The sequence below is a fragment of the Hippocampus zosterae genome, chromosome 11, assembly GCF_025434085.1.
Source record: "Hippocampus zosterae strain Florida chromosome 11, ASM2543408v3, whole genome shotgun sequence".
Lineage (NCBI taxonomy): Eukaryota > Metazoa > Chordata > Actinopteri > Syngnathiformes > Syngnathidae > Hippocampus > Hippocampus zosterae.
In genome coordinates this window covers 759153-770246 of record NC_067461.1, presented here as the reverse complement: position 1 = coordinate 770246, position 11094 = coordinate 759153, and the positions used below count along the sequence as shown (strand labels likewise).

At 55.6% G+C, this 11094-nt stretch overlaps 2 protein-coding genes and 1 long non-coding RNA gene across 3 annotated transcripts; 1 reads left to right on the top strand and 2 right to left on the bottom strand.

Annotated features, from left to right (window-relative positions):
• Positions 1 to 216: 216 nt before the first annotated feature.
• Positions 217 to 528, bottom strand: LOC127610493 (uncharacterized). Its single transcript, XR_007964875.1, has 2 exons — positions 433 to 528; positions 217 to 326 (listed from the first exon to the last, which is right to left on the bottom strand). It is a non-coding gene; the product is annotated as an uncharacterized LOC127610493 (long non-coding RNA).
• An 839-nt stretch (positions 529 to 1367) lies between these two features.
• slc3a1 (solute carrier family 3 member 1) lies at positions 1368 to 5963 on the top strand. The gene is made up of 10 exons (XM_052080631.1): positions 1368 to 1974; positions 2075 to 2254; positions 2338 to 2483; positions 2654 to 2779; positions 3355 to 3474; positions 4234 to 4358; positions 4473 to 4674; positions 4751 to 4933; positions 5273 to 5398; positions 5482 to 5963. Exons 1-10 carry the CDS (start codon positions 1632 to 1634, stop codon positions 5911 to 5913), a joined length of 1983 nt encoding a protein of 660 aa, XP_051936591.1. The 5' UTR covers positions 1368 to 1631; the 3' UTR covers positions 5914 to 5963.
• prepl (prolyl endopeptidase like) lies at positions 5244 to 11019 on the bottom strand. The gene is made up of 15 exons (XM_052080620.1): positions 10781 to 11019; positions 10556 to 10675; positions 10395 to 10461; positions 9964 to 10111; positions 9818 to 9879; positions 9602 to 9728; positions 9028 to 9244; positions 8580 to 8771; positions 8289 to 8507; positions 7906 to 8074; positions 7620 to 7837; positions 7101 to 7250; positions 6801 to 6903; positions 6178 to 6260; positions 5244 to 6079 (listed from the first exon to the last, which is right to left on the bottom strand). Exons 1-15 carry the CDS (start codon positions 10886 to 10888, stop codon positions 6002 to 6004), a joined length of 2061 nt encoding a protein of 686 aa, XP_051936580.1. The 5' UTR covers positions 10889 to 11019; the 3' UTR covers positions 5244 to 6001.
• Between the last annotated feature and the right edge of the window lie 75 nt (positions 11020 to 11094).

The following is an 11094-nucleotide window of genomic DNA, read 5'->3' as shown; positions in this document are numbered from 1 at the left end:
GTGAGTTGTCATGTTAATAAATTACTTAGTTGACCTCCCCAAAGCCACTTTGAATTGGTGCTTTATAGAGGTTTTTTTTTGGGGGGGGGTTCAAAGTTAAGCTGCGTACCATGCCCGACACTGAGGAGTTTTGGAGGAAACCAACATTGCATCGTAACACTACACTGTAGAGAAATTGCTTACAAATCAGATGACTGCTAATCTTTTTTTAATGTATTTATTTTTTCACCATTTGCAGTACTTGACACATTCCAAATGCTGTCATCCAAAGAGAAACCCATTTCCAACTTATGCCCCCCACCCGCCCATGTCTTTGTTTTTCCCAGCTAGAAAACGACTGAGAATTTGGAGACGGCATACGTGCTTTTCATCGGAGAGTTACTGAAAATGTTTTTAAAAGGAAACATTTTTCAAAATTTTAGGTTGTACTACCCCCCCCCCCCCCCCCCAACATAACAAGGCACTATTTGCATAGTATTCAACTGAATGATTGAGAACGTTTTTGTTTTGCAGATGTGAAAACAAATTCCACTCAGAGGAATTTTTGTTCCCGGTCACGATTCCAACATGGGATGACGTTGCAATGTTGCTGTTGTTGTTTTTCTGTTTGTGCGCATTATTTGTGTTGACGTGAATCTTGGGATGAATGCGTGATCGTTTTCAAAGTATGTCGCTCCATCTGGCCGCGCCGGTCAGAAATGGCCCCAAAGACGCCCGCGTGTCGATTTCCAGGTTTCGGGCAGGGAGATAAACGAGCACGAGCTCGCTCCCCTTGTTGCCACCTTCCGCAGCCGGCCGATATGACGACGGCAAAGTTGACGAGTCCTTCTGTATTATCTGTCATTTTGAGCGGAAACGTCAATAAAAAGATTTGTTTAAAACCAGGTAGAGGGAGCAGCCTTTGCCTTTTTTTGTTCTTTCTCCAAAACAGCCAACTTCTGACCAAAAGTGGAGAAAGCCAGCTTTTTGTGACACGGCAAGAGACAAACACGGTCTGCTTGAACTACGTAAGCATTCGTCGTGCGGGGTTGAATTCATAACCGGTCGACCCTCCTTTGGCGGCGCTAACCTCAACCGAACGTTTCCTGTCGTTGCAGATCAGAGCTGCACAAAGGTCAGGAGGAATTTTGCAGAGAACCAGAGAAACGGCTTTGGAAAGAGCAAAAGCTGTTTCTCTTGGGCTGTTGGTGTGACCGGCTGTCTCTTATTGGCTTGAGGGCGGGACTCTGACCGGGCCGCTCCATAACTCGTAGTAGCTTCTTCTGTTGAGCTTAAATTGATGAACACGTAAGTTCTTCTGCAAAATGGGAATTCATTTTTCCTTGGCTGAAAGCAATCTGTCCAGGCCCTGAGGCAGTAAGCAGCCCCAAACCATGATGCCTCCTGTGAGCAGTTGATGCATAAATGCGGGTCATTCCAAAGGGCCGACTTCCTTTGCTCAGAAGCCTTCTGCAATCACTGACCAAACTAATCTCTAACGCTCACATTCCACAGGTGGGGATGTCAGTGCGCGCATGCGTGCGGCGACCAATAAAAACAACGGAAAGAACCCTGACCTCCACACTTCACGCACACATCAAGAGAGACGCAACACGGCCGGCGCGTTCAAACGCTAAAAGTCACCCGACGACATGGAGATGGCCATCGTCAATCCGGACTTTCAGGACGAGGAAGTTGGCAAGAAAGCGGAGGAGACGGCGGACCCCCCCGCCGAGGAGTACGCGCAGATCAAGCCGTACGCCGGCATGCCCAAGGAGGTGCTGCTGCTTTACTCGTCGCGGCCCCGCTACCGAGTCCCGCGGGAGATCCTCTTCTGGCTGATGGTGGCGTGCGTGCTGTCGCTGGTGGCCGTCACCATCAGCCTGGTGGCGCTGTCGCCCCGCTGCCTGGGCTGGTGGCAGGTGTCCCCGCTCTACCAGGTCTACCTCCCTTCCTTCAAGGACTCGGACGGGGATGGCCTGGGAGACCTGAGAGGTGAGTCGGCCGCTCCGCTCCGAACCGAGATCCGAGCCGCTTCGTCGGGAAGGGGCGTCGGCTTTTCCTTTGATCGTTTGCGCACGTGCCCCCCCGACAGGCGTGCGGGAGAAGCTCGGCCATTTCCAGTACCTGAACATCAAGTCGGTTTGGCTGAGTACTTTCTACCGCTCTCCCACGAAGGACGCGGGCTACGGCGCCGAAGATTTCCGGGCCGTCGACCCGCTTTTTGGCACCATGCAGGACTTTGACGACCTTTTGGCCGAGATGCACAAATTAGGTGACGCCCTCGCCCGCTTGCCGCACAGACGGCGGCGGTCGCTGGCCCGCTTGGCGCCGCGTGACCGTCTCTGCTCCCGCCAGGTTTGAAGCTCATCGTGGACTTGGTTCCCAATCACACCAGCGATAAGCACCGCTGGTTCAACCTGAGCCGCGCCAGAGATCCGCACTACGCCGACTACTACGTCTGGGCTGACTGTGGTGCCGCCCAACCCAAGCCCAATAACTGGGTGGGGTCCCGTCGCGCAAGCGAAAAGTGGAAATATCCGAGTTGCCAGCGGCGCCCCGAGACCAGATGAAAACGCTTGGATTCATTTGCTCGATTCGAGTCGGGGGACTGGCGGGGGCACGTAGAAGAAAAGGTCAGCATCGCTTTGAAACTCTGCTTCCCTTCCTCCAGGTGAGCGTGTTTGGGAACTCGTCGTGGACGTACGACGCGGTGCGAGGCCAGTGTTACCTGCACCAGTTCCTCAAGGAGCAGCCCGACCTGAACTTTCGAAACCCTCGCGTCCGTCAGGAGATGCTCGTAAGACCGCCGCTGCGCACGCACGCGTCGGGGGTGTCGTCGCTGTGACGAATTGACGTCGAGGTGCCGCAGCGTCTCCATTTGGGCCGGATGACGTGTGACGCTTCTTCCCTCACCTCAATGCCGACATCGCAAGATGGCGCCCGAGTAAAACTGTCATAGCGAGCGGGAAAACTAATTGCAAACCCAAAAAGCAAGTGAGCCGCAGCGCTCCTCCGCCGTGTCATTTGCAGTCGACGGCGGGCGGCGCCACGAGGCAAAATGGCCGCCCCCGTAGACCGCCAAATAACGAGGTGGCTTTTTCGGCTCGATTCAAATTTCCACAAACGCGACGTTAATGGGGACCCCCTGCCGAGGAGCCGTTGTGCAACGTATTGTCAAGAAACGTTTGGACTTGACTTGCCCTTCGGAGGTCGCGGTGGGCAATTTCGCCAAACATTTTAGCAACCTCTTTCGCCGCCGCCGTTGTCAACTGCTGAGACATCCGCATGCTATTCCACATTAACTTGAGCTTGTGCGCTTTTTACGAGGCTCAAAGTGCAAGTGTCCTTGTTTTTTGTTTTTTTTCTCCACAGGATATCATCCAATTCTGGCTGGACAAGGGAGTGGACGGCTTCCGGCTGGGGGCGGTCAAGCACCTGCTGGAGGCCGCGCACCTGCGGGACGAGCCCCAGGTGGACCCCAATATGCCCCCCGTGAGTCGAACTGCCAGCCGTTGTGCGCAAAAGTACAAAGGCCTTTTTTGCGTTGCCGTGGCGATTTCAGCAGATGAACTCCTGAGGCGGCACCATTAGACCGCAGGCAGGATTACGCTCAAATCTCTACTCGTGGGGGCGGGTGGGGGTGGGGGGGCAAGCTGCACGGCACTGGAGTGTGATGGCTCCCCGGTCGCACGCAATGAGGAGTTGATGCTATTTCCAAACGCAACAGGCACTCCTGCGCGCACGTGTATTTATTGTCAAATCAAACGATTTGGCCAATCGGAGGCGGGCCGCGATGAGATCTTACACGTGATAGCAGGCCGCTTTATTCTCGGTTCCAACCGCTGTCTCAGCAGAACCTCAACGAGTTTCCTTAATGATTGATTTTTGTGTGTTTTAAAAGAAGACGCGTACACACCGCACACATACTGCACACGTGTTACAGATATCCTTGAACATTTCATGAGATCCAATAAAATATTCATATTAAAAAAAAAATAGTTGGGCGTTAGGAATAGAACTCCAGTGTCGGCCACCGTCCTCCACCAATATGTCCTGCCCACCTTTGTGGGATTTTATCCTGCTGGATTTATGGCAACATAATAACACCTAAGACGCGAACCTCAATATAATACGGGACTTAGGGCCCCGAAGATGAACGTAAGAGAAAACGAAAAGAAAAGATGGCTCTTGAATGGTCGTCCGGGGGTCGGTACGGTAGACGACTGAGCAGGATGCTCCGCCCTCTTGCAGGAGGGGGCGACTTCCGAGCGAGACCTCCACCACGACTTCACCACCACGCAGCTTGGCCTGCATGATCTGCTGAGGGAGTGGAGGGCTCGTATGGACGTCTTCAGCCGAGAGCCGGGCAGACACAGGTATGGCGCCCCCCCCCCCCCCCACCCCCATTGCAGTTAGTTCGTTGTTGGAAAGGGAACCGTAGCCCAGGAAATGCCAGCGTCCCATTTTCGACCCCCACATGCGGCCTTTAGGTTAATGGTGACCGAGTCACACGATGGCAGCGAGGTGGAAAAGACCATGATGTACTACGGGACCCCCCTGGTGAAAGAGAGCGACTTCCCCTTGAACTTGTACCTTCTGGACTTGCCTCACAACGGCAGCGCCTCGCGGCTCAAACATCTGGTGGATCTTTGGATGGCCAACATGCCGGCGGGACGCTGGCCCAATTGGCTGGTGAGTCGCACGGCCGCCTTATGATGTCGCCTCGCTGACGTGGCCCGTCGCCCCCCCCCTCCCCCCCCCGGGTCAGGTCGGGAGCCGCCACGCGCCTCGCGTGGCCTCGGCGCTGGGTCGGCGCTACGCGCGGCTCATCAACATGCTCTTGCTGACGCTTCCCGGGACGCCGATCACCTACTACGGCGAGGAGATCGGCATGGAGAACATCAACGTGACCGACGGTCGGCCGGACGACTCGGCGGGCGGCTACGACGAGGTAAGACACGCTCCGCTTCATCCCTTTGCGATGCCATACGACATTTGCGCTCGTCGTCTCGATACCGCACTCTGCTCATGCCCGCGCAAAACCCGCCAGTGCCACTGGGGGCGCCGCATCTGTTGAAAATGAGAACAGATTTTCAACTCGGTCGCCCCTTTTGTGCCGCACTACGCGATCCCAATCGTATTTTTTTCCTCCAATCGCCATGGCAACGTGAACCGCGATGAAACAAGGAAAACTGAGCGCTGGGAAAGGAGCAGAGAACGAGATTAAAATGCCACCAGTGAGGCTTGTTCCAAACTCGGAGTCCCGCTTTGACCCTTTTATTTGGCGCAGAGCGTGAGCGGAGCCCCTCAGCGCTCCCCCATGCAGTGGAGCGCCGACGCCAACGTGGGCTTCAACGACCGCACCAACGTGACGTGGTTGCCCGTGCATCCCGACTACCGCCGCGTCAACGTGGAGGTACGCGGCGGCCCCTCCCGACCGCCTCCCCTTTTCCGCGGCACGCGCGCCGACCGCTTCCCACGCGTCTTCTCCGTGTCCAGGTCCAGAAGGGAGACGAAGGCTCGGCGCTGTCTCAGTACCGCCGTCTGAGCGGGCTGCGGCAGCGGGAGCCGGCCCTGCAACGGGGCTGGTTCTGCCACGTCGGCGCCGACCGCGGCGTCTTCACATACTTGCGCGAGCTGGACGGGCTGGAGCGCGCCTTCCTCCTGGTGCTGAACTTGGGCAGCCGGGCGGCCGTCACCGACCTCTCGGCGGTCGCCGAGCTGCCCGAGCGCTTGCGGGTCGCGATGAGCACCGAGCGGGCCGTCGACGGCGAAGCGGTCGGCAAGTCTCGGATCGCCACCGAGGCGGGAGAGGGTTTGATGCTGGAGTTTTCCTCACACGCTCGCTTTCACGCCAAGCACCCGGACCTGTGCCACATCTCAGAGAAGGCTTGCTATTTTGGCGCCTTGGACATTCTCTACACCTGCTAAGCGATGCGCTGGGCTGCGCGATGCTCAATAAGAAACCCACACTGCAGTCACGTGGCTTGTTGTTCCCTTTTTTGTCGTGCTCGCAGCTTTATTTGTTCCTCCTGCGGCGAGCGCCGGGCGGTGCCACATCCAGCTCCTTGTAGAGAAACGCCAGCTGGAGGGCTTCCTGCGTTAGGCAGGAAAGACAGCGTTTTGTCCTTGGTGGACATCGGCGCGAAGGTGAGACCCCGCCCCCCGCGTTGCAGCCTCGGTTTTGGCGTTTACCTCCTCCAGCACGGACTCCCAGTCATCGGGTCCCCCATGGTTGGCTCCGGGTTGGACATTCACCACAATATTAGCTTCCGGGTCTGGAAGAAAGTGAGACAAAAGCCAAGGTGAAGGAATTTCTCCGCCGCTCGCTCGACTCGTCGTCCATCCTCTTTGAATGTGGACGATGCGAGTGCCCTGACCCTCGCCTCCCCATCTCGGCGGTCGCGGCTGTTTCACAAGCGCGGTCTTGACCTTGACAGCTCCCCGGTCCGCGGCGTCTAATCTCTGGCTCCGATACACTATCTCTTAAGCATGCTAATGGGCCCCCGCCGCCCGGCCCCCGCGACATCAGCACTTTATCAAATAGACTCCGGAGAGCCGAGATTATGCGCGCAGACGCCGCTGCGGGCGGGTGAACGACCGGGACCGAGTGATGTGATGAGGTCCGATTAGAAGCGAGGGGGGGGGGGCCTCTGTGGGGGAACGAACGAGTGCAATTAGCGAGCACGCGCCGGAGCGCAAGGTGACCTCCGCTTCACGTCGGTCATGAACCAAAACGACTCGCGTGACGGACGGCCGACGCTTGGCGAATGCGAACGGGACCGTTTGCGGCGACCCAACACGTTAGCGGAATGTACCTGCTTTGGCCGCTTCCTTCAGCTTCTCCGCGTACTTCAGGACGCCCGCCAGAGGCGTCCTTTGGTCGTCGGCGTAGGCCGTGAGCAGCATCGACGGGTAACGCTAAAGGAGGGTCGGGAAACAAGGAGAAGCATTAAAACGCCTCGCCTTCAAAATCGAGTGAACACTCTCCAGAATGTATGTGTGTGTGTGGGGGAGGGGGGGGGGGTGAAACTAGACTCATTTTTTTACCTCTTTTGTTTTCCCTTATCAACCGATTGTACAAAAAAAAGTCAACTTCAAGCTGTGCGCTTCTTTACCTGAGAAGTAATGTTGCAAACTGGGCAATAGGAGGCGATGGTGAGCCTGTGTTGCGGGTTTCCCAGGGGGTCCCCCCACTCCTCCCTGTCCTCCAGCGTCAGGGGCAGTTTGGGGTCCTCCATTGTTGCCAGTACATCCAGGAAAGGACTCTGTCAAAGGCGGGGAAAACACCAGTGTGTGAAAAGGACTCCTCTGCATTTGCGGCCCCGCCCCACAGCAGATTTTTCAACGTCATTTGTTGTTGTTGTTGTTTTTTTTTTTTTTTTACGGTGTACACAAAAGTTGGACTTTAGAGTCGTCTGCCTTCAGCGTAGTCTAGTGTTGCGCCACAACATGCCAAGCAGTATCAGAGTATAGCGCAAACTCCAACCGGGAGCGGCACGGAGCAGCTCGCAGCCTCTTTTTCCGAGGACTCGTTCGATATTCGACAAACTGCCGCTTATTGTCGACTTGCGTGTCAACTGGAGTCCTCCGCCGCCGTCGGGCAGCACTCTCTGGAGTCCACGCGTGACGCGTACCTGTAGCGTGACCGCCAGCATCATGTCCGAGCGTCGGTTGCACAGCGCCCCCACCGGCACGGCTCCGGCGCTGCGGGCGGTCAGGACGGTCCTCCGAGGGCCGGAGACCCCCGAGGCGAAGAGGTGAGCGAGGCAGGCTTGAAGGTCTTCCACGCTCCTGCGCTTCCCCTCCACCTGAGCTTGTCTGTGCCACGCCAGCCCGCGCTCTCCTCCCCCTCCACGCCACATCGAAAAAACTCAAGTAAAGCCTTCAATCGGGCGGTGAGCCGCGGCGGCGGATGCTACCTTATATGGCAGTAGGCCAGAGCCCAGCCCTGCTCCAGCAGAAAGCTTTTCTCCGGGCGGAAACGCATGTCGACGTCCCGGCCGTAAGCTCCGTAGACGTGTACCAGCAGAGGCGTGTCTTTTGTGCACGGCCCGCCGCGAAGCAGCGTCACCGGCACCAAGGTTCCGTCCTGCAGCGGGGATGGATGCCATTCTCAATGCCAATGTCAACGTGTTTTGGACTACGATTAACAAATGTAGATATTGAAAAGAATTGAGAAAGGAAATTACAAAATGCCGTATCAATAATGCATTAGGCAATCGCCACCTCCCCAAAAAATACCGCTAATATGAAACTGCTGAATAAAACGTCACACTGAACACTGAAGGTTTGAGTGTTGGCACCTGGCTGCGGGCCTTCAAGCGCGCGGTGACGGCATTCCCCCGGTCGGCTGGAAAGGGAGCGGGCCCGTCTCCCGCGCCCGATGAAAGGAGGCCTTCCCGCAGGCCAAGCCGGTAGGATACCGGGGGACGAACCGGAGAGGAGATCAGCAAGTCCACTGTGCCGCATGGCTCTGCAACGCCCGGATGCTGGCTTTCAACCGCGCATGCCCAGGAGGGCAGCTGCAAGCGGAACAGTCAGGGAGTGAGTGGACTATGGCACCAAACATTTTGTTTGAATTTTTTTTTTTTGACCTGCAGAGTATAGGCTGCCCTCGGTCGGGAGAGCGGAACGACGATCAGCTCCAGCTGGTCGCTGGTCGTCGCGGCGACCAATACGCAGTGGTCCCCCACCACGTCCATGTCTTTGAGCACGGTGCCGGGACGCGGGGTGAAGATGGCGTCCCACGACATCATGGAGGGCTCGGACATGGGGGCCTTCACCACCTGAATGGGGGTTTTGCGAATAAGGTCAAGGGGGCCATCCATATTGTTGATGAGCTCGTTCCTGCGGAGATACCTTGGGTTCGTCCTTCATTTGCATTTTTCTTGGACTCGTGCTTTTTTTACCCCCATTTTTATATTGGAAATGCCTACTGCCCCCGAGACAGTCGGGACGGGCTCGGGCGCGCCCCGCGACCCTCGTGAGGAGAAGCGGCTCCGGAAACGGACGGACGGATGCTTGCGTGGAGCTTCTCTCTACCTGATATTCCCGTCCGGGCCCCGTGTTGGCGAGGATGATGGCGTTGCGCCTCCAGTGTTCCACGTAGTACAAGAGCTGCGGCTGGCGCTCCTGAACCAGGACGGGTTCCAGACGGGGGTCGGAGACGTCCACGAGCAACACCTCGGAGCTGCTCCTGCCGCTGCAGGCGATGCTCAGCACACGGCCGTCTCTTGAGCGAGACACCTCCACGAAAATACTGAAATTAAAAGGGGGGGGGGTCGGGCACACTTGGCATCCCGTATTGTGACCTTCGGATCAACATTTTTGCAAGTGTGCCGCAGCGTCGAACGACGTAAAGCCACCTACAGCGGCCTTCATGGCTAAATCAACGGTGAGTACACCTCTGAATGAAATTGTCCAAAATTTGCGGGGAATTGACGCTTCTCTGAAAATGAGCCTAAATGCCACAAGATCGTGTCTAAGCACTACTTTTCCATTCGAGCAATGGCCTGACGGTTAAAAAAAAAAGAAAAGTGCAAATAAGCGACTAACATGGGGATGACTTTTAAAGAGTGGCCATAAACGTCACCCTCGAATGCTTCTTGATACTCACTCCGGCTGCGATTCCTCATACACGGAGCGTATCGTGCTTCCGTTTTGCGTGAGGTCCAGACGGTAGACGTTGCGGCATTTCAGACCTTCCCGGGTGGTGTAAAACAACACCTCGTCCGTGGCCCACTCTTTCCAGACACAAACATCAGGTCAGACGTTCGCTGCCATCGTTGGACTTATCCAAGCCGCTTTCAGAAGTTTTGTTTTCAAAATGTACCGAAGCTAACGACGTTGTCCAGCGTGAGTCCGCGTCTTTGGCCCAGCTTCACCACCACGCACCTGCTTTTGGATGTCACGTGACCTCACGCATTCATTGGAAAGGAAACGGACAAACGTGTCGGGATTCTCTTCTCCGGTACTGACCTTGTTGTTTCTGTGCTCCGCGTCTTCAGAGTGGCGGCGAGATGCTTCTCCTGTGGGGAAAGGCGTATTCTCTGCACCGTCCACGCTTGCGTCTCCTCGCCCGTCGCGACGCATCCCAGGTCGTGAACCGGCTCTGGTTCTGACTCGCCTGCGAGCAAAATGCTGGTTTTATCCGCAATGGACACGGAATGCGACGGCCATTTCGGATCAGTGAGCAAAATAAAATGAGAGAAGTCAAGACAACATTTCAATCTTATTCAGCAAAAATAGCAAGGCATTAGACAGAAACGATATGTAAATGTTGAAATGCTGAACCGAATCCATCTTTGACCAAGTTTCTCCGGGTACTTTGGATCCTCTGAAATTGCGGAATTGTGCATCAATTGGCGACAACCGCAAAATGACGTCAACTGTTACTGAACGTTGCTTACTTTTGGTCTTTTCCATTCTGTAGATGCCGTTTCTTTCCACAAAGTAAACATGGTGACGACCGTACACCTGTGTCAAGAAAGATCGAATCCATCGCGCAACATCTTAGACACTTGGAGACATTCAAGTGGGGTGGCGATACACTTCCGCATCGATTAACTACCACTGAGTGGTCGGGTAGGTCTGAGAACCTGCCGTACGTTGCCTTCAGGTGTCTCTTGAAACGCGCCTTCAAGTCCTTGTACCGCTCAAGGTCGCGACCGAAACGGTCCGAGTGTATTTTCTGAAAAGTGACAACTGTTTCAACATGTCCAAAGAGAACCATTGCGGACTTTTCCGGTTTCAGAGCGGGCAGAAACGAAGCATCCCGTTTTTTGGCCACACTTACTTTCGTGTAGTAACGACAACGGACACGCCTCGTGACAAAAACATCCTGCAATCGGGAGCGAAATGTCACAGAACGTGCAGCTAAACGGAGTGCGGCGGCGACAGCCATTACGTTGCTTTACATTTCACGCGTCGTCTCGAAGGAAGTTTATCGGCGTCCGCGCTTCCCTAAACAAAGGCTGCGGTGAATGACGTAACAAAAAAATTCAGACGTAGTTAGTCGATACCAGAGTTGATGGGTGGCTTGTTTCCATCTTAAAATCGAGCTCGACCGCTCTGAACACTACTCGTATGTCTCAAGTGTCCAAAGTGTAC

Coding starts and splice junctions, on each gene's coding strand:
- slc3a1 (XM_052080631.1), top strand. CDS start 1,632: ATGGAGATGGCCATCGTCAATCCGGACTTTCAGGACGAGGAAGTTGGC. Junction 2,780..3,354: donor GCGTCCGTCAGGAGATGCTC/GTAAGACCGCCG, acceptor TTTTCTCCACAG/GATATCATCCAATTCTGGCT. Junction 4,934..5,272: donor CGGCGGGCGGCTACGACGAG/GTAAGACACGCT, acceptor TATTTGGCGCAG/AGCGTGAGCGGAGCCCCTCA.
- prepl (XM_052080620.1), bottom strand. CDS start 10,888: ATGGCTGTCGCCGCCGCACTCCGTTTAGCTGCACGTTCTGTGACATTT. Junction 8,772..9,027: donor GGCCCGGACGGGAATATCAG/GTAGAGAGAAGC, acceptor ACCCCCATTCAG/GTGGTGAAGGCCCCCATGTC. Junction 6,080..6,177: donor GGGAGTCCGTGCTGGAGGAG/GTAAACGCCAAA, acceptor TGCCTAACGCAG/GAAGCCCTCCAGCTGGCGTT.